General features: G+C 36.6%; 1 protein-coding gene across 5 annotated transcripts; it reads right to left on the bottom strand.

Moving 5' to 3' along the window:
• Nucleotides 1-112: 112 nt before the first annotated feature.
• On the bottom strand, nucleotides 113-19,171 carry LOC135683904 (septin-1). Of its 5 annotated transcripts, none has more exons than XM_065199289.2 (12): nucleotides 18,824-19,171; nucleotides 13,984-14,015; nucleotides 9,755-9,848; nucleotides 7,939-8,025; nucleotides 7,306-7,429; nucleotides 6,713-6,847; nucleotides 5,414-5,531; nucleotides 4,850-5,051; nucleotides 4,137-4,188; nucleotides 3,522-3,638; nucleotides 2,428-2,491; nucleotides 113-651 (listed from the first exon to the last, which is right to left on the bottom strand). In XM_065199289.2, exons 1-12 carry the CDS (start codon nucleotides 19,014-19,016, stop codon nucleotides 589-591), a joined length of 1,281 nt encoding a protein of 426 aa, XP_065055361.1. In that variant the 5' UTR covers nucleotides 19,017-19,171; the 3' UTR covers nucleotides 113-588. The 5 variants fall into 5 exon arrangements, with proteins under 5 accessions (XP_065055361.1, XP_065055363.1, XP_065055362.2 ...); XM_065199291.2 differs by lacking the exon at nucleotides 18,824-19,171 and adding an exon at nucleotides 18,280-18,457; XM_065199290.2 differs by lacking the exon at nucleotides 18,824-19,171 and adding an exon at nucleotides 18,018-18,248.
• Between the last annotated feature and the right edge of the window lie 754 nt (nucleotides 19,172-19,925).

Here is a 19,925-nt window from a genome sequence, read left to right as displayed (position 1 = left end):
TTTGACGGTCAAACTTTGGCATTTGTGGCTTTTTCATGAAACATTCATCACTTATATGTGATTGACCAAACTACTTAATGAGTGACAAGAAAACGTGGAGAAAGAATTTCAATTTTACACTCGTGAAAGGGTCACAAATGATATTTATAGTTTAAAAGAACCAAAATCATAAAAATTTAACTTTCCAAATTAACCAATTTTGTCAATAAGCACAAGCTAAAATATTCCACAACAACCATAAATAGAACGGGAAAAATTTAAAGACACGGGACTAAAGACATTAAGGCAATCCGTCTATTGTCGTTTAAACTATAATACAAATGTACTGACTAGAATAAAAAGTCCTTTAAATTAAAAACATACATAGGCAAGTTGTCAATGCTATTACACAATATCAAACCTCTGGCCTAAAAAATCTATCTCCTCTACAATATTAATCTGCTTTACGTTAAATTTGCAAATATAACCTGGGCCTATCGATAAGGTGGATTGTTCTATTAGATCTGTTCGATGCGATTATTCGGGCAACCGTTATAGATTACGGACATACCTCTCTCCGTGTTCTGCTGCACTGCAACCAAAGATTGTCTAATTGCTTTGCTGCATCATTTCCCGTTGCATTTTAGCCAGCATTTCTTGCATCTTTCGTAGCTAAAAGGAATCGTTTTGTTGAATTACCTCAAGCACAGTCACAAACCCGCATGCTGTCAAGCTTACGACTGCAAGGTGTCATGTCAAACAAAAAAAATGAAAGAATTTGTGAATAAATTTTCAATGACCACCCTCAAGATGGTCGTTTTCTCCAAGTCAATTGCAAAGGCTTTGTTTATCCATCGTAGCATTTTCACTTTCCAGGGCTAGTCTTCGCACATGAAACGGGAAATTTAAAGCAGTTGCTCAATTGTTGGGTGCTTGCGATTAGAGAATTAATTCTTATTAGAGCACAGAGGTAAAGCTAGGACCTAGTGCTTTTCTTTCTTTTTTTAAGTTGGTGCAATATCTAGCAACACCAAAGCTAATTAAGACCGATAAATCTAAATAACCTATGTTGAGATGTGTTTCTTGCAGAGGTCACAAGTAAGATTGAACGACGAAAATTGTGATTTTTTTCTTGAATATTTGCAAAGTTTGGGAGTATTTTATTTTGCTACATCTACGTTCCTGCGACCCTTCTTGCAATACGAACTTTTTAAACAAAAAAAGAATTCAGCATACGAAAGTATCGCAGCAAAAACCATAGGCAGCATCATTTCGACTAAAAGCCGAGAGGCATAGGAAAATCGGCCAACTGCCATGTTCTCGAAATTGAAATTTCTCAGTTTTGTTTCAGGTGTCTTTGTTAAATAGAACTTAAAATTAGCATCAGGTGTTCTGAATACCAAACATCCAAGTGAGGTATTGGTAGGGGGGGGGGGGGATACAATCCTTTTTCTATAAGAAACTGGCTATAAGAAACGAGCACTAGACAGTCAGAAAAAATTAAGAAACCCACATCTAAATACAGCATCGATCGGAAGCGAATTTCTTGACGTGATAAAAAAGGTCACGAACATTTCATAACATCATTCATGACATCATCATTAAGAAACTCTTAAGAAACAATGAGCATTGAAATTTCCAGAACATTAAGAAACTGGAGTACTTAATATCGACCTTTGTTTCTTATTAAAAAAATGAGTGTAGGGCAACAAGGAAAATATGTAGAAAACAAGTAAATAGGAAAAACATAAGAAAAGAAAAAAATTATAGAAAAGAACAAAGTTTGTAAGAAAAGATATTAATCCTCATACAAGGAAAAATATTTTTTCAAATACTGAACTCTTGCTACAATCAAGCTGCTTGATTTCAAAACTCATGTTGTTTTCGATTTAGTAGATAAATCAATTATTCTTTTCTCTAGTACTTGTGACCAAAACGGATGTGACCAAAAGTGACTCACCCAAAAACATAATTTTTACCTAACATCGAAACCCTAAGAAGAGCACTGAGCATCCCTGAAAATGCCACAGTATACCAAATGGGAGGTCCTTATATGCATTTCAGGATAAAAATAATCCCAAATTTTCACCTTACAGCAAAATCTAAAGACAGGATTCCGATTTGTGTAGACAAAAGGGTTCGTTTTCCTTTTTGGACATTCGCACTAGGTCAGAGGTTAGAGACCGTCCATTGGTCGAAAAACAAGGAACCATTCAAAAGCGCCTTCCATCCTCTGGCGTTACTCTCGAACCGCATCTGGATAGAAAACTTTAGCTTACTGTCGATCATTACCTGACGTTTACACTCTGGGAAATGTCGGTCGAAAAATACTCTGTTTTTCTCTTTCAATGATCAGAGACGCCGGAGCACATTTTGGATTAGTGGGGGGGGGGGGGGGGGGCGTGCCTGGTAATATCTTCTAATACAGAAATGTAAGACTGGACTCACCTCTGCTTCCTTTTCCATAAGCAACATATCTCGCTCATCATGGATCCCACTCTGTCGCTTTCTCCTGATTAAAAAAAATGTCTCATTTAAACATCAGTCAACAAAAAACTTGAAATAATAGCTATGATAAAGCCATATCAAAAGAAATTGAATATATCATTGATAACGGAGCAGCGTAAAACCATTCAATGATTTAGCAAAGCTTCTGAAACTGGCTTTTTATAAAAACTTATTTATCGACACTTACAGGTGCCGTCAGGACTTATTTTCATAGCATGTGTTTGTAAGGTAAAGAAAAACGCTGCATTTCCACTCGTCTAAACTGAATTTGACATAGTAACCGATTTGTATAGTTAGAAAAGCATTTGACCAAAGTAGTATTAAATACCAACTCTATACGAGGTTTTTATTTAAACTATTGTTTAAATTTGACAAGACGCCATTTTACGTATACAGGTGATATATCTGATCATGAAATGCCAAATACTCATTGGAGATGGGTATTTTTTGAACGCTTATTCTAATAATGTGATTCAGGAAATCTTTCAAGGAGTTCTGACTGGGCAAAACATTACATGAGCATATCTCATGAAAAACAAACAATGCTCGTTCAAAGAGCGATCGGGCAAAACAATTAATTTAATTTTCATAGTTAGGCAGTTACCCCATCAGTCAGAATGATAAAGCTGCCACAGAAAGCTGAAAGATGCCTCGTAATGCTGAAAGATGCCTTGACGCGTTGGAAAGAAATGACATTTTAGAATCAATGTCTACCTAAAACTTGTCCTATTCACATGATCAAAAGGTCTGATTCATGTGGCCAACCCCCCCCCCAAAGGAATCATTCAGTATTGGTAGAAGGATTGCAAAACACTTCTGACCTTTACAAGCTTGTATAAAAAACATCATTTCAAATCAAGATAAACGTTTCAGCTGTCAAAAAAAGTTTGTGGAACAGAGACTGACGAAATCTATCGTTGTATATGCTACTTTAATCAAACCCTTTGATATACACAAAATCTATGTGGGATGCCGCACCCTGACTGCTTTTGCTTTGGCACGGGCTAAGATAATCTACTTAAAAAGAACCATACCTATCGTCCACTTTGATCATTTTTGCGGGGTTGAAATTGCCGCCAGCTAGTTTTTGAGCGCGGAAATTTTCATAGTGTATGTCATTAGTTACATCCTTCAAATCCTGCATATGTGTCCTGCAAAAGAATTTCTGTTCAGTTATTGAAATCAAGATAATAATTACTATGATAATAATAGGACAGATTACTTGACAAGTTTTTGGTACCGCAAAACTTGAAGATTGCACGAAATACCGGAAGCATAACATACTAAAGAAATTTTTGTACGACACTCTTTAGAGTACAAACATAGGTAAGAAACAATATATTTGAATCTGCAGAACTTTTAATGTGGAATGGTAAGGTTGCCGTGACTTGATCTTGGCAATTTGATAATATGGACAGCTAATGTTGTGATGGATGTATGTATCAGATCAACAAAGTAGAAGACGGAAGCCTCGATTATCGATGTAAGAGAATCGCTTTTAATTTTACAATATATCAAGAAGTATGTTAGATAATCTTGGCTTCTTCGCATTGAATATCTCAATTTAATACGACAGATAAAATACCCTTCCAAACAGCATCGGTGATTTTTTAACAGAAGTTTTTGTATTTTCGTTAAGGATTTCTTACCTAATCAGCATATTTCGCAACATCATGAAATCACAGTGGTTTGGGTTCTCAACTGAAAAATAATGAAAACGTCAGCCTTTGTCAACTGCCAAAGCTCTACGTCCTTCGAATAAAAACAGGTGTACAAGTGTAGATAGCAACATAGCTTTCTTGCATTTCCATCAGGCATAGTTAATAGACTGCCAACGCAAAGACTTGTAAAACAATGCTCCAGTGCGTCCCTTGGGCCAAGTTACGTGCTGTTGTGAACGACAGTAAAGTAGAGAGAAGGATGTTTAGGCCTTAAAATAGTTGAGGCTTCGAGTAGAGTCTTCAAAGAAGCTGAAAAAAGATACGTCGTGGAAACAGAACATTTGAATTTATGGACGTTCAAGTTAAATTGGAATCGCAAGTTGATCAAATGGGCATTTTAGAAATATCCCAGGAACGATTTCGACAGCTAAGGGTTTTGATTCCGAAATATTGAATAATGAAATGAGCCTCCTAGCATTGCAAAATTCCAAAACAACACAGAATAGAGAAAAAAATGCAAGGTACCTAAGTAAAGTTTTCATGAAAAACCTCTTAGTTGAAAGATGACCAAAAATTTATAACCAGGTGTGGATCAAAGTAACATGAGAGAAAAGCGGTGCAGAACCGATCTAACAACAATTACTATGTAACTAGCATTTATTAAGAAATCAATCGAAGAAAGAAAGAAACCAAAATCTTACCATCAACAACACCCCATGGGTACGACCTTCCTCTGACCTTTCTCCCATTCACTTCGATTACACTATTGCTCCCAATAACAGCAAAGGGAACTCCTTCTTTCAGTTCTTTATTTATTTCAATAAATTCTTCGTCATCCTCTTCTTCATCAGAGTCGGGAAACTGATATATTTGGATTCCATGTCTTTGTACTTCTTGTAAAACCTGAAGTGATTATCTAACGTCAACTGCAACTCTTGTCACTGAGCAAGTTCCAGAATCACTAACCATAGAGACTCGTGCAAATAAATTAACAGGTTGAAAACTTTTTCTACAATCATTTCAACTGCTATTACTTTTTTAATTCGATCAAAGTAATTTCTGCATCTACATCTGCTGCAAAAGTAGCATCTTTACTTTGTTGCATTTTGCTGATAAATGCTAATAACATCTCAACAGGGTGAAAATCCTTGGCATAAAAGTTAAAGCTATCATCGCCTCCAAGAAGTTTCATTCTTTCCGTTAAAACTTGTGAATTCATTTTTGGTTCCTCGTGAACATTTCAAAACACATTCATATGAACATACCCTTTCTTTTAGTGTCTTCATTTCTTTCTTCGTAAGTGTGTCTGCCTTGGCGATAACAGGAACAATATTTACTTTATCATGTAAAGACTTCATAACAATAACATCTAGAGGTTTCAACCTGCAAAGAGACAACAAATATTTTTATCTTTAGCCAAGATGTAAGAAGACTCAGAGACAAAAAGGTTGTTTACGCTAGAATTTATGAGAAACTTCACAATTTAGATCCTCTACTTTCAAAATTCACAATTCCACAATTCAGATCCAATTCAGAAAATTTCGATGAACAGATGATCAATCAAATAGTGATTTTTGATATGGGCCAATCAGATCTAATACCATCCTCTTAATTACAGTTATTGAATGCATGGTCAAACGTAATAGAAAAAGTTTACAAATATTAACAAAAGCATTGACCAAATATTAATTGTGAGTAAAGTGGAACAAGATTGCAATGAAAAGAAAAAGGAAACTAGATTGAAATCAAGTATCTAAATAAAAGCTCTTGGTATTGAAATGGTTTTTTCCCTAAGCATGCCTTTTTACCTCCTGGTCGTTATATTTCATCAAAACAATATATTTCTAACAACACGTGGATATTTGTGCAGCTTCTATAGAGGTTGTCCATCTCTGAGAAGAATGTCTTCATACCTCATGAAAAGACTGCGGTTGAGTACAAATATAACTTGTTTCAAATGAAGCTTACAAACTAACTGCTATTCATAATTTATGAAATTTATGAAAAATTTATGAAATTAATTACACATTTCGTTTATATGGGTTTATTCTTTTAAGGTCCCCGAGTATCACATATACCGAAAACAACTAACGATATATCAATGGCTGTAGCCTTAGTTTTATTGTTAAACAGTACATAAATAAGGTTTCCATAGCTGTGGTCAGAGGAAACAGTGTATAATACTTCAGAGTTAAAAGGTCAAACTGGTATCAGTCCAAAGTGGTGTACACAACTTATGCTCAGGTATTGATAGACAATTAACTGGTTGCTATTCAAAGAAGTAAACTGTGAGGAGTTTCAGAAGAAATAAAGTACTTTGCCACAAGTACTTTAGCACATGAGTTGTTTAGGCATTTTTCAACAAAATATATTCAGGCGTTCAAAATTCTTATATACAGAGCTTCTAAGTTTAGTAAAAAGAAGATACGATTTTAACTTCGATGTCTTTATTGCTGAAAGGGTGTCCTTAGTGCATGAGACGAGCTGAATATCATATAACTGCTCATTCGTACTTCACTGAGCAGATATCTCGATCAAATAAATTATCTTTGAAAATCACTTACCCATGTCCAATGGGGCTGATAAAATACAGGCAGCAATGAACCCTGTTATCCACGATATTTCTTCGATTTAGGCCCGACTCATCAGTCAGATATGAATCGTACTGTCTGTTAACGTAATTCACAATGGCTTCCCAGCTGAAACAGAATTATATTTATGAATTCAGGTGTTTCGAAATGAACGATTAAAAATTCATAAACAAAAATTGTAGAGTTTTAGTTTAGTTGTTCTTACTTTGTTCAAAGGTGAGCATTGCTGTCAAATGACAAATCGCAACGTTCCTAAACAGAACAGTCAAAATCACAGCTGGTGGCAGTTATGATGTCCGAGCTGGACTTTCATGCCAAAAACAAGAGTACGAAGAACAATTTTAGAACTTATAAGTGCCTAAGGGTCTAAAATAATATTCATGTATCTCAACGATCCAGCACCATTATAACTGAGTTCATTTTTCGCTAGGAACTTAATCGTGTAACTTTCGCACTACAACAAGATATGCAAATGTTAACGGTTGATGTGTTGTATGATTCTCACATGGTTACCAATATGCGTTAGATGCTTGGCACAGCAGCAGTGCCCAGGTCTATCAGCTTACCTTTTCTCACTGTTGACTGCATCACCAAAGCCGGGGGTATCAACCACAGTTAACCTAAGTCGAACGCCCTTTTCCTCGATATCAACACTCGACTGTTTGATCTCAACTGTCTTTTTTATTCTCTCTGCAAACGACAAAGGAAAGAGATCTTATGTTTGGCAGTCAGAAGAGCAGATAAAATAACAGGCGTCTTAATCCTGCATCTTATAAGAGAGATTACTCTAATGAAAAAGAGAGATTGTACAGCCAAAAAGACAGTGGTGACTTTTGGTTGAAGAATAAGCAGCTCTTGTTCAGATAAGCTCTTTTCGTAAACCCCCCTTGCTGTACATAAACAATCTTCTTTGCTCTTAAGGAGCTAATATACCCCAAACCGAAATGCAAAAGAAATTGAAGTGAAATTGAAGAAAGCCTGTGTAGATATCCTGTCAAGTGGACATTTGGCGAAACATTTTCATATCAAGGTAGATGACGCAAAACTTTGGTTAAGAAAAAGAAAAGAAAGGAACGAAACTTTCTTCACAGTGCTAAAAGAATGCATCTGCATTATGTGTTTTAAAAGAGGAGAAAACATTTGATGACTTGCAAAACTAATGAAGGAAAGCATCGATAAATCAGTATTACGTCACATACCTGCAGAACTAGGAATCACTCTATCTTTGTATAGGTTTGTCAAAAACAAACTATCAACTAGGGTTGATTTGCCGAGGCCAGATTCACCTGAAAACGAGATTAGCAGTTAAAAAGGCTCGCAACATAGAAGACGATAATCAAAAGTTAACAGAGAGTAGGGCACTAAGGCTCCGTTCACAGGTCACAATATCGGTTGTTGCGATTCAAAACCAGTGTCCTAATACCAGGATGGACAGCCCTTTTGTTTTCAAGCTGAGTTTCTGTTTTGAGCTGTTTACAGCATTGCGCTGAGACCATTTAGTGACAATTCCTATTCATGTTAGCTCGGACAGTTTGAACAGAACGGTTTTACTTTAGTTTAACCAAATTCGAAATAGCTTTATAAAAACGACTGCCTTACATAGGACAATGAAAACTAGAAAGTAATGACGGTAAAGACTGTATTTTGCTGTGGGAAAGTCGAAATTTGAAACCCTTGGTGCAATTATCAGGCTGCAAAATGAGAAATTTTAAGCTCAGGCTGAGTTTAACAGGGGTTGAGATTTGTATGTCGCTAATTTCGATAGGCACTTACAAGGCAGATGTTAGCACTGGTCGAGATCAGGTAGCGCTGGAAGCAGAATTTTGTGTTCTTATTTTTGTTTTGCTTTAAGGTTTTTAAAGGCTTTTTAAAGGTTTCTAAATCAGGTACTAAATACCAGGTACCTATGGCTCGGATTCTTATAGACGATTTTGTGTAGAACGGGATGCGTGTATAGGAGCACAATAAAATTGTTCATACACTACAAACAATTTCCATCAATCAACCGCTTACATATCAACGCGTCCGAACTGATAGGTACTGCCGTTTGTATGGGATTGGGTCGAAATCTCAGCCCCGGCTGAGATGCCGCGTTGAGTTCAGTCCTTGTTGTGACTTTATCATGAATACGATATCCGAGATCCAATGTCGAAGAAAAAGTAAAGAAAGTCGATGCACGGGTGAACACAGGTAAAAGTTGTAATAAAGGTCAGCAAATATTGACATGAAATATGTTAAAGGTTTTACAAAAGAAGGTAAATAAGAGTGAGTTTAAAATGATAGAAAAACTTAAAAGTGGGCGGGTCTATTCAAGTAGAAGACCTTTTAATACTAAAACAGCAATTTCATGATGACTGTGTGAACCAAAAAGTCCTTATTTAGGTAGTCATTGATAACGATGTGCAGATAGTGAAATAGCTAGACACTCTGAAAAGGGATAAAGGGCCCTGCAAATCTTTTTCAAGCTACACGTGGTAACAGAAAACATATATGACACCCGTAAAATGCTGCCTGCTATAGCTTTGATGACTTAGATGAAGATAACTAATGAGTACTTGATGACGTATGAGAAATAATATAAATCCTTTCGCTAATAACCAACCCCCGAGTTTTTAAATGGCATTTGCAGTTCGAGCAGCAAGAGGCAGGCAACGCAATTCCCACTGCTTTTCAACCAATGATAATATTCATCGAAAAATATGTGAACAATAAAATTGATTGAGATATTATATCACGTGATAGGATTTTTCACTGTGTACTTGGCCCTCTGCCTTGACATAAAAACGATAAAGTGAATCTTGCTCTGATGAAGCGCCGTATGTTGGGGCGAAATATTAGCCATAACTGATTTACATGTGTTTGTTGTTGTCAATTCTCGTCGCGTTGCAGTATTATTTATTTACAACAAAGTGAATTTTCTCGGGTCTCGGCGATTGGAAACGGTCCTGCATTTACTGGTTTTCAAGCTCTCCTTTTCAAATATAGATACAAACTAAGAAAGGCTCGAGAACTTACCAACTACCATCAACGTGAACTCAAAGCCTTTCTTGACTGACTTCCTATGAACTTGATTTGGTAAATTTGCGAAACCAACATAATTTGACGGTTCCTGAAAAAGGAGCAAAGCACTTTGTCACATAATGCATAATAAAAACTATACTGTTATGGCGTTTTAATATTCTTGACTTATTTAATAAAATTTACCAGGACTTGGGGTTAACCATGGGCTTTTGCTACACTTTCGTGAAAATAAATTAAGATTACCATATCCAAACCACAATGCAAACTTAGATTAGAATCTTACAAACTTAGAATCAACATATGCAGTGCAGAGCCTCAAATCCCTTCCAAATCAATTCACCCCTCGTCAAACGAAAAGCAGAGTCTAAACCATTTTGCTAATATTTACAATTCTAAAACACATAAAAAAAGGAGACCCTGTTAAAATTGCGAATAATTTCGGAAATTAAGTATTCCAGTTTCTGTCAAAGATGCCGGATGAATGCAGGGGTGCAGATTTTTTTACATTCAGACAAGGATAATTCTATTTTGGTACATTGTTTAACAATTTACATAAATTAGATTGCATCTCTCACAAAGTTAAAGCACTCTGTTGCTTTCAGGCATACAATTGATCAATCAAAGTTGTGGTAGCACGAAAGGGCCTCTAGGTTGTGCCTGTGGCAATGACGAAAACCAATGATAGCATCTGTCAGGAAAAGGCTTATGAGATGAGTTACTGAATGATTTGCAGAATAAGCTACTAATTAGTCTTGCAAATATATCACGTTTCGGTGATTTTCGAAAGAACATAGCAAATAAGAATATTTATAGTTGTATCCGGGACTGTTTGTAGTTGAGATGATAACCAATCTTAGAAGTGCAGATTACGGCAGCTATGTCAAGCTAATGACAAAAGAAGGCACGACAGTGATATGGTTAACCACAATTATATGAAACTATACTCAGTTATTCTTCTAGATGTCAAAGTAGTAAATAATTGCGTAATTTTTTTCCGCAACAAAAAAGACTAAGGTCTCGGTGCAGTTGGGGCGTGGTAATCAGCTTGTATTTTCGGTACTAAAAGTTGTTGGCCGTTGAGCCATCAAAGCAGAAATTTTAAAAGACCTTTTTTTCAATTTTTTTTCTATAATCATAGAAAAAAGGTTTGCCATCGGCCTGGTGACAGCCGCTTAATCCCATTCTCCTTTGTCATTGCTAGAAAACTCACGCTTTTTCAGTGACAGAAGCTGATTGCAAGAGAAAGCAGCTTTATAGGGAACAGCGGGCCCAGTGTCCCCCTGAAAAGGAAACAATATCACTCGGAAGTCCCTTTTGATGTGCTCACTAAAAACACTAAATAGGACAATTATGGTAAGCCGTACATCACATTTCCTAAATCTTTAAAGCAACTACCGAAAGTAGAAGACATGAAGAATAGCAGTGAAGTTGCCGACAAGCATCGAAAGAGGATGCAACGGAAATCTCCTCACAAGAAAGAGTTGCAATTGAGGCTTGATCAGATGGCACTACAGGCAAACAAAAAAGAGGCCTCGCCAATGCCAGTGTCATAGCCAGCAAAGCTGCTATTGCCAGAGACAGCTGTCAGGGTAGCAACTTTATAAACTCATATGGGTATCAGTTTCTGAAGAGTCATTGCTGGTTGATGCACCTTGGCGATGGATGGTCTCAAGGAAACGCCATCGATATAATCAAGTGGTTAATGGCTTAATTGGAGCTACGAGAGACACCAGACATTCAAGCGTAATGTTTACGATAATGTAGCTAGCAACTATCCACCTTTGATGTTTATAAGAGACCGATCCAAATAAACAACATAAATATTGGTGATAAAATACAGCCATTTTGCTGGCTTCCTCTGAAATGGTTACAGACCTCGCAAAAAAATACATACCATATTGATAAAACTTGACTCTAGCTTCCTGTATCCACCTTTAAACGACTTGCAGCTTCAAAATTACATACGAGGTGGTTTTATGAGAACCTGCATATTTACAGACTTTAAAAGGCAAAAGCGCAGTGGCCCTGGTTTTGTGGCTTGTTGCGACGACGTATTGGGGCAATGTATTGTTTCCGATTCTATAACAAAACTTATCAAGATCAAATAACGTCTATGGCCTTCTTTGTTTTGCTTTGATTAATGAGCTCTTTTGGAAAATCCAGACAGGCTGGCAGAGACAGAATAAAGCAAAAAATGTGATGCTAAAACTAAGTTTTTTCCAGACCTCAGCAAGGGAAAAATAGATAGCAAAGTATTAATTCCCTAAGAAAATGTAACGCTTTGACAAACTTTGAAGAATGTCAAGAATCCTACAGATAGAAAGATTAAAGCCAAGATAATGGAAAATTATCTCCAAAAATTCTGGTGGGCAGCAGAAGTAAATCACGTGATAAAAACAGATTTGGATGGCAAATTTTAGACATGGTCCCCTGTGACCAACAAACAAACAAGCCACGGCAACGAAGCAATGTTGAAAAATTACTGAATTCATAGCGATTCAGCAAAATTGCGAGTAACTGATGACAGTGGCGTCGCCAGCTCAAAAAACTGAGGTGGACGAAAACAAATTTTCTCGGCCACGCCCTACTAACTCTCGGCAAGGTCTTTTTGGTATTTTTTTATCTATTTCGTAATTTAGTATAGTAATTAATCTTCTTTCTGCCTTTGGGCAAGCACCTTTCTCAAGCAGCTTTTTGCGTAATGATGCGAAAATAAAAATCGATCTGATCGGCCCACCTAACAACAACCCCCCCCCCCAAATGTTTTTCAACGGATATCGAGAAATTAGACCATCGACTTCTGGAAAAACTGGGGTGGACATGTCCACCCCGAGGTGACGTCATTGACTGATGATACTCCGTTCTTTCAGAGGAATAATAAGTCTTTTTTTGGTGCGACACAAATGTGAGCATATGTGAGGGATTCTTTAAACTAGGTTTATGTAGGACATAAAGCTCTCCTTCGTGGCATAATATAAGGCTATAATCGAAACAGAGTTTGGAAAAATTGAGCTGAAACGAGCTGTGCAAATTTGAGATCGGTACGTGATGTCTTCGTGTTAAAAAACGCTACAAAATCAGGGTATCAGAATAAGCATTGGTGGCTAGTGTGGTCTTCGTCCTACCAGTCCTCTAAAGAATCAATAATTATTCTTGAAAATACGCTTCTTTTCGTCTGGATCTTTGAGTTTTCGCATTAAAAAGTGACTAACGTAAACAAAGGACAAGTAAAAAAATAAAAAATTACCCAAGTCCAATAATCTTATATCTAGTAGAAAGTAAAGACTCAAGCATTCCGATAATTAAAGCAATAGGGCTGTTTATACACTAACTTTTCATATGACTTCATCAATATCCAAATGTTAGTGGGTACTAGAACCTCGCTAAAGGAGGGTCCTAAAGATCCCGATTGGTTTGATCAAAATCTGACTACCATCTAACCACTACTACTTCTGCTACTTATTTGACTCTACTTCAGAAATGAAAAAATCATCTTATTTACATGGGCTCCGACAAAGGTTGAAAAGTGGGGGGCCAAGGGAAAATTTAACACCCATAACAGATTTTGCATAAAACTCTATTGTTTCGCAAAAAAGTGGGGGGCCAAGGCCCCCTGCCCCCCTTCGTCAAAGGCCCTAAATTATCATCAACAAAAAAAACAGGTTAGGAGAATTGGCATAGGTTGAGAACCGTCTTGGAAGAAATCTTAAAGGGACCCCCTTCTCTCTTTTGACAAGCTAGACAGCTATTTTGGAAAAAATAATCCCACCGAACACATGGGATTAGGGTTATCCAATAACGCAGATGAAAGCCTTTATTTCGACAACAAGGTTATCAAAAAGATGTCAATATTCGGGTTTTAGAGCATAAGCCAATCTAGGTTTGTCAAATTCGAAAGAACCCAAATCACGCTTGAAAAGTTTTGCAGCAAGCTGTCCGCCGAAATACCTTCATTTAAGAACTTGGGTTGTTGTTCACAATACAAATCTATCGCCAAAAACCCTTTCCAACGATACTGTTATCACTACCATACTGCAGCTAGAATTTGTCTTTAATTCTACACTAGATCAGTACCCATATCTTCCTGTAACTGTTCACAGACCATTTAATACCGAGACACATTTGCAAACTTCTACAGGCAAAAAAGGGGTGTTTACACTTCTTTTCGCAAAAATTTCAACAATAAGAAGCAAATATAAAAGAGTTAACACAATTATCCTCACCTTTCCCTTGACGTCGTTAGCTTCCCTTGGATCTAAAATTGAAAAAATTTACATAATTACATAAACTCTTTGGTTGGTCATGTTTTTCTTCAAAGCATAATCTCCGAAGAAACATCAAATCTACAAATTTTCGAAATTCCTAATATATCCTTCAATTGAGAACAGTTCCTTGTGACTTTCCTTGAAACAGCTGCTCAAGAAAGGTTCAAGAGAAAATCAATCACTCTTACCCATCATGGAAAAATAGAAAATGTTTTTCCCGTGCGGTTCGAAACGCTGCTCCCTTTTCGTACACGATTACACGAAAATAGCTCGTCCTAGCTAAAAAGACTAACCGAACTATCATCCATTCAAAATTTCCACTTTCCATGCGAGAATACTTCTCAAAGATTACTTCCGACTAATCCGTAAGTCCTAACAAACAAGGCAAGGGGGATTTTCAATGGTAGAGGGCAAACATTCGGCATTATTGGATCAAATCCGTTCAGAAAGGACAGGAATTATAAGCAATAACATAGCACCATTGAAAATAAGATATCTTAAAGATTTTTTGGTATGGTTATTCAAAAGACTTTTATCTGCCTTTAAACAACAGCTAGTTATATATCCCTGAGAGAAAAGGAATTTCTCAGAGTCAACAAACGTGAAACCTCAGTTGTTCTAGGACAAGGCTTTGAAAGACAGGATGTTAAATAAGGATGTTAACTAAAGATGTTAAATAAGGCTTAAATCCCTGTGGCATGTTCCAAACGAATTTTTTCATAATATGTAGAGGAAACATACATTGATAAATCTATTAAGCATGATAAATACCAAACACTAAAACCCTATTTTCACTAGGACCTCCATCTAACTGTGGCAATAAATTTCAGAATCTTGCCAATAAGATACAAATTATTTGAAGACATTGTATGGCTTTCTATTACCACAATTTTTTCAAATGATCAATATTGGAGAAAATCCAGTCGGTACCTAGGGTTAAGCAATCAAAGATTGCAAGAGGCCACGGGATGCTTCCATCTTAAGAACAGCCCTAACAAACTAAACTGTAGATTGAGCAACAATCAATTAGCCTGTGTTCCAGACCATTTACTTTCAAGTTATGGGATTGGAGCACACACTACAATCAACATGCTTGCTATGTCCAGTGTTGGTTATGTTTGGTCATCTCACTAACGTTTATCAGTGATTTTAAGCACAGACTGGTCTATGTTAAGCGATGGTTGGAGGAGAGCAAAAAGATTTATCATTCAGCTTTTCTATTATTTTTAATGCTTTACCAGCATGGCTTGGCAAAATGTTGTGTTCGTTTGGCCACTTGGTACTAAGTTCTGCTAGATATTATTAAAGCAGAGAGGTAGGCTAGTGCTGAAAATGCTGGAGATGTTGCATTTCACAGTCACCTTACTGACAGAAGACCAACAATAAAAATGCAAAAGTGACATGAAGGTTTATCTCAAGAATCTTTGGAGAATCTGAACTTGAAAGCTAATCCAAACAGGTTGGTTCTGGGTTGTTCAAAAGATTTTGAAAAATATCTTGTTTCTAAAAAGGTGACATAAAATAAGGGACAAACATTTTGTGCCAATAATCAAAGTCGCTAGCCGTCTTGGATGACAGTGACATAGAAACAGCACATTTGGAAACATACTAAATATCAAAAGTGGAAGAACAACTTGAGATAAAGTGTTGATAGTTGATAGTGAATATAATTTCAATTAGTATTGGCTTGCAAGCATGCTAGCAGCTGGGATCTCAAACCACTCTATCCCTTGATGCAGGCAAGCAATTTGTCAAAGTGCACAGAGTAGAACAAATTGTGTCACCAACTTTCTTCAGAAACAGATCCACAATCTGTTTACTCCCTTTCTTGTCTTTTCTTTTCCCCATGATCAATAATTAAGATCAGCTGAATTGAGAAAACTATTTCTCAGATGTTCCGTAGAACACAAGACCAATAGCTCAGACTGAAAAAGAAGTTAATCCTAGAAATCAGAGAAGAAATTGTGTGCCTCTAAGTGAGTGAAGTAGAGCAAAAAATTCTGGCTGCACAACCACCTGTTATTCGTCAACTTTTGTTTTTGTACTTTCAGAACATTGAATTCAAAATCGTGACTTCAGATGAAGCTAGTATAACCGTTTCTTGTTTTTACAACCTGCACAGCTATCAAGTAGATAATTAAGAGTTAAAGACAAAACAAGGATATATTATTAATATTTTTCAAAATCAATTTGGACTAGGAGCATTCACTGTCTCCAGAGGCTATGAGAGGGAAGACCTGTGCTCATACCGAATGATAATAACATATTTTGATGACTTGTTTACTGTCTACATCAGGGGTGGGCAACCTTTTTGGAGACTGGGCTGAGATCCTTCAAACCTTTCTTTAAGTGGGCCAAAGGTAATAAGAAAAACTAATAACATTGTTGTGATAAAATGATAATAATAATAATGAAAAACTTTCATTTAAATTCAAATACACTACAATTACAGAACATCTCATTTACATAGACAGTTTGCAATGATAGATAAGACTGTTACAATCATAAGTGCAGAAAAAACTGAAAAAAAATATGAAAATTAAAAAATGTTTCAAACAGAGTTTGGAGAAAACATCCTAGAAAGGAAATGCAGATTTATCTTGGAAAGTTCTTGAGAATTTAAAGTAAATTTCAGGAAATTAGTACTAAAATTTTTATTTGTGTCTAGAATAAATGTAATGTCTAGCTTTACTGAGTGGATAGCATCCAACGAAACCCAGGGGCAATATAATAATACCCTTTAACGAAAATCATAAACAAGGCATGACCTTTTTCTGCCCAAGCCAAGATTTTTCTATAATTCTACCCTGGCTTCTTTATATGATATAGCCAGCCAGATACCTTATCATACAGGTCTTTATTTGGACATTAGTTGTACATTTATTTGGACATCAATGAGTATCTCTTACACTACAGAAGAAAAGTTCTGATCTATACTGCCTTGGTACACATGGTTTTTGCACCTATATTGCACTGGCTCTAACCATTTGTATTGCACATGTCAAATCTATCTAAAAGGTGGGCCAAATGTGATTTCTTAGTTGCACATGGATAGATTAAGCCCTTTCAGTTTGTGTAGTCTTGAAAAAGTGTTTTTGAGGATGGCTCAGTGGGTCACTGACAATAGATCTAAGGGCCTGTGGTTGGAACCCATAACAGGACCTAACTTTGATCTAGAGTGAGAGAAGTCATCAGCTCTCTGTAAATCCAGGTGTAGGAATCACGAGGTGTGGTCCCATTGAGATGAAGGACCAGGAAACTGCTTGATAAGCATAGTTTCTCAGTATTCCAAAACTACCTTCTGTTGCTAGGTAACAAGACAATAAAATATAATACAAACAGTTACCAACTGGAATCATAACTAGAAGCAAATGGGAGAAACTTTCAATCCCAAAGGAGATAATTGTAACTTTAGGTGTATACATATATTTTGTCAATTTATAATAGACCACAATTTTTTATATCTATAGTATCAATTCCAATTCAGGGAATAAGTAGAACAGTGAAGCTAATGGCAATGATCTGCATCTAATGCTCATCTTTGGAAATCTTCATTCCACCTCTGCATTACTAATAAGCACAATTTGAAATAACCTCTAAAAGCTGTCTTAGATTCATGCAACTTCACCAAAAGACACTTGTTCTCTGTTTCCAAAGACATGTTTCAACCATCTTATTTAATGATCATCATCTGTTCACAAAAGCATGGATAACGTGTTCGGAACTCTAGGCAATAGTACCAACCGTTTGGAATAGCTCAGCCCTTTTAAGAGAACCTAGGCTTAGAAATTAAAGGTCAGTTAAAGGTCACAGCACACTCTACCTGTCTCTACGTTAAAAATAGCAATATGTATATGTATAATGAAGATCTCTAATAGCAAATAAAAACTCAAATGTTTTAATATTCTGTTCAAACTTCAACACCTCAACAAAGACCACGCCTATTACACGACAATATACAACAAAGCAACTGAGTAATCAACAAATCAAACCTTTCTCTTTTTCGGCGACTACTGTTGACGACTTGCTTGAAATGTCCCCGGAATTAGAGTTATTATGCCTTCCAATTTGAAGTTCGGATCGAAAACTCGACACATACCTTCTCCCTGACATTTTCATTCACTGTGAAAAGCACCTGCCTTACTATCACCACAACTTACAGACTTTTTCCTAAGCTAGGCCAAGCTTTCTAACAAGAGCGCGTTGTTAAGCGCATTGTTCTGCACTTAAAAACATAATTATTTATTCACTCACCAGATGCCTCTGACATTCTGCTACCTCTTAAACAGCCACAATGAAATCAGGTCACAGAACATATGCCGCGGTTTCCGTTCTCAAAAATTTTCAAGTAATTTTAATTCTACACGAAATTTATGTATCCCTGCCACCATAACAAGGACGCCAAGAATTGTTTGTGAAATTCTGTCATTGTTGTTGCTGCTGTTTTATTAGAAACCACGTGACTGTAAAGTAATCCATATTATTCGGGGGCTCTTTCGGAGTGAGCATACCCCCAGACCCTTTATTTTTTATTTTTTAGCGGATGACAGGAAATATATAGTATTGGTCTGAGGTCTTGGTTTTCTAAAGATCTTGTTTTCCAGTGAAAAGAAATGACGAACATTAACTCGAAAATCGCATTAGCTTTATATTCTCACCAGACAACCTGGGCCTTGGATCATCTCCGTGTTTTGCTTAACAGTATCAAAATTAACCCAATCAAATAGGTTAAGGCCCAGAAATCCAGAGATGAGACTGTAGAGCCCCTCGACAAATAAGGTAAATAATTTTCACTGACCTTCTACTTTGCGAACAGGGCTACTTGGTTTGTTTTCAACGGTGGCTACTGCAGCTACCTGGGTTTGCACAAGGGTTGGCACAAGGGTTGGCACCTTCCGATCATCTCGCCGCCTGATTGTTATTTTGCTGACTACACTGTTTTCCTCCTTTGAAAATGTTCTCTTTAACTTCTCAACATTGCTAATACTCATTTTGGTCCCAAAGAAAGCTGGAAGTAAGATATCAAAGATGGAACTTCCTCATGCTGGGTATGACCATATCTGTGGTATGACGTTTCTTGTCCGTTTTTGCAGGCAACAAAACTGTCAAGGATTGAAGCTATCAACACCTCTGTTTGAGAATGTTTCTTAGCTCACATTTACCTATTGGATTAGAATAGCGGAGGAAAACCAAACAAATAAGATTTAATACTCAGCAAACAACACAACGGTCTTTCTGACATTTCGATACCATTCGCCTTTGTTCTTCGTTACGATTTAGGGAGATATAAAGCCCATTGCAAAGCTTTTGGCATTCCTTGCATGTTCTTCTTGCACGCAAAGTGAATGATACGTTCTTTGCAGGGGGACACTGTCAATAGAGATATTTTTCATTAAAATTTCAAAGCGAAAAGGTAATGAATGACAATTTCTGATATGAAATGAATTTCTGAAAGAGGCTTGCTCAAAGTACCCTGGGTACCAAAGCCTCGTATATACGCGTATATAGAGCGTTCACGCGAACGTAAACATGTACAGTGCTAAAGGGAAAGTTTTAATCCTTAAAACAGTTTAACCAAAACATTGCTCTAGAAAAATTTCGTCCTGACAAAATTTCGTCCTGACAAATATTTTGACAAAAATTTCTTCAAAAAAATTCAAAATGAGATTAAATTTTGTCACGATGAAATTTTTCGCATTTAAAATTTTTGAGAATTCGCATAGGAAAACTATTACATGTGGTGAACAATCCAATTTTTGCATCCTTTGTATCCGGTTCTTGAACTAACCTCGTTTTCACCATCGTTCAATAAAAATAGTTCTATGTTCTAACTCAGTGGCGTAACGAGGGGCGGACGCCACCCATATCTTGGGTCCAAAAGGGTGAGGACCCCAATGTTT

The sequence above is a fragment of the Rhopilema esculentum genome, chromosome 7 (assembly GCF_057945365.1).
Source record: "Rhopilema esculentum isolate cy_ngs chromosome 7, ASM5794536v1, whole genome shotgun sequence".
NCBI classification, from domain to species: Eukaryota; Metazoa; Cnidaria; class Scyphozoa; order Rhizostomeae; family Rhizostomatidae; genus Rhopilema; species Rhopilema esculentum.
Note: the sequence above shows the minus strand (reverse complement) of the source record. Positions and strands in the feature narration are given on the sequence as shown.

Excerpts from the sequence above, each read along its gene's own strand:
- LOC135683904 (XM_065199289.2), bottom strand. The coding sequence starts at position 19,016 with ATGAGTATTAGCAATGTTGAGAAGTTAAAGAGAACATTTTCAAAGGAG. Across the intron at positions 2,492-3,521 it reads ATGATCAAAGTGGACGATAG|GAGAAAGCGACAGAGTGGGA; the intron begins GTATGGTTCTTT and ends TTTTTTAATCAG. Across the intron at positions 652-2,427 it reads TTATGGAAAAGGAAGCAGAG|CTACGAAAGATGCAAGAAAT; the intron begins GTGAGTCCAGTC and ends GATTCCTTTTAG.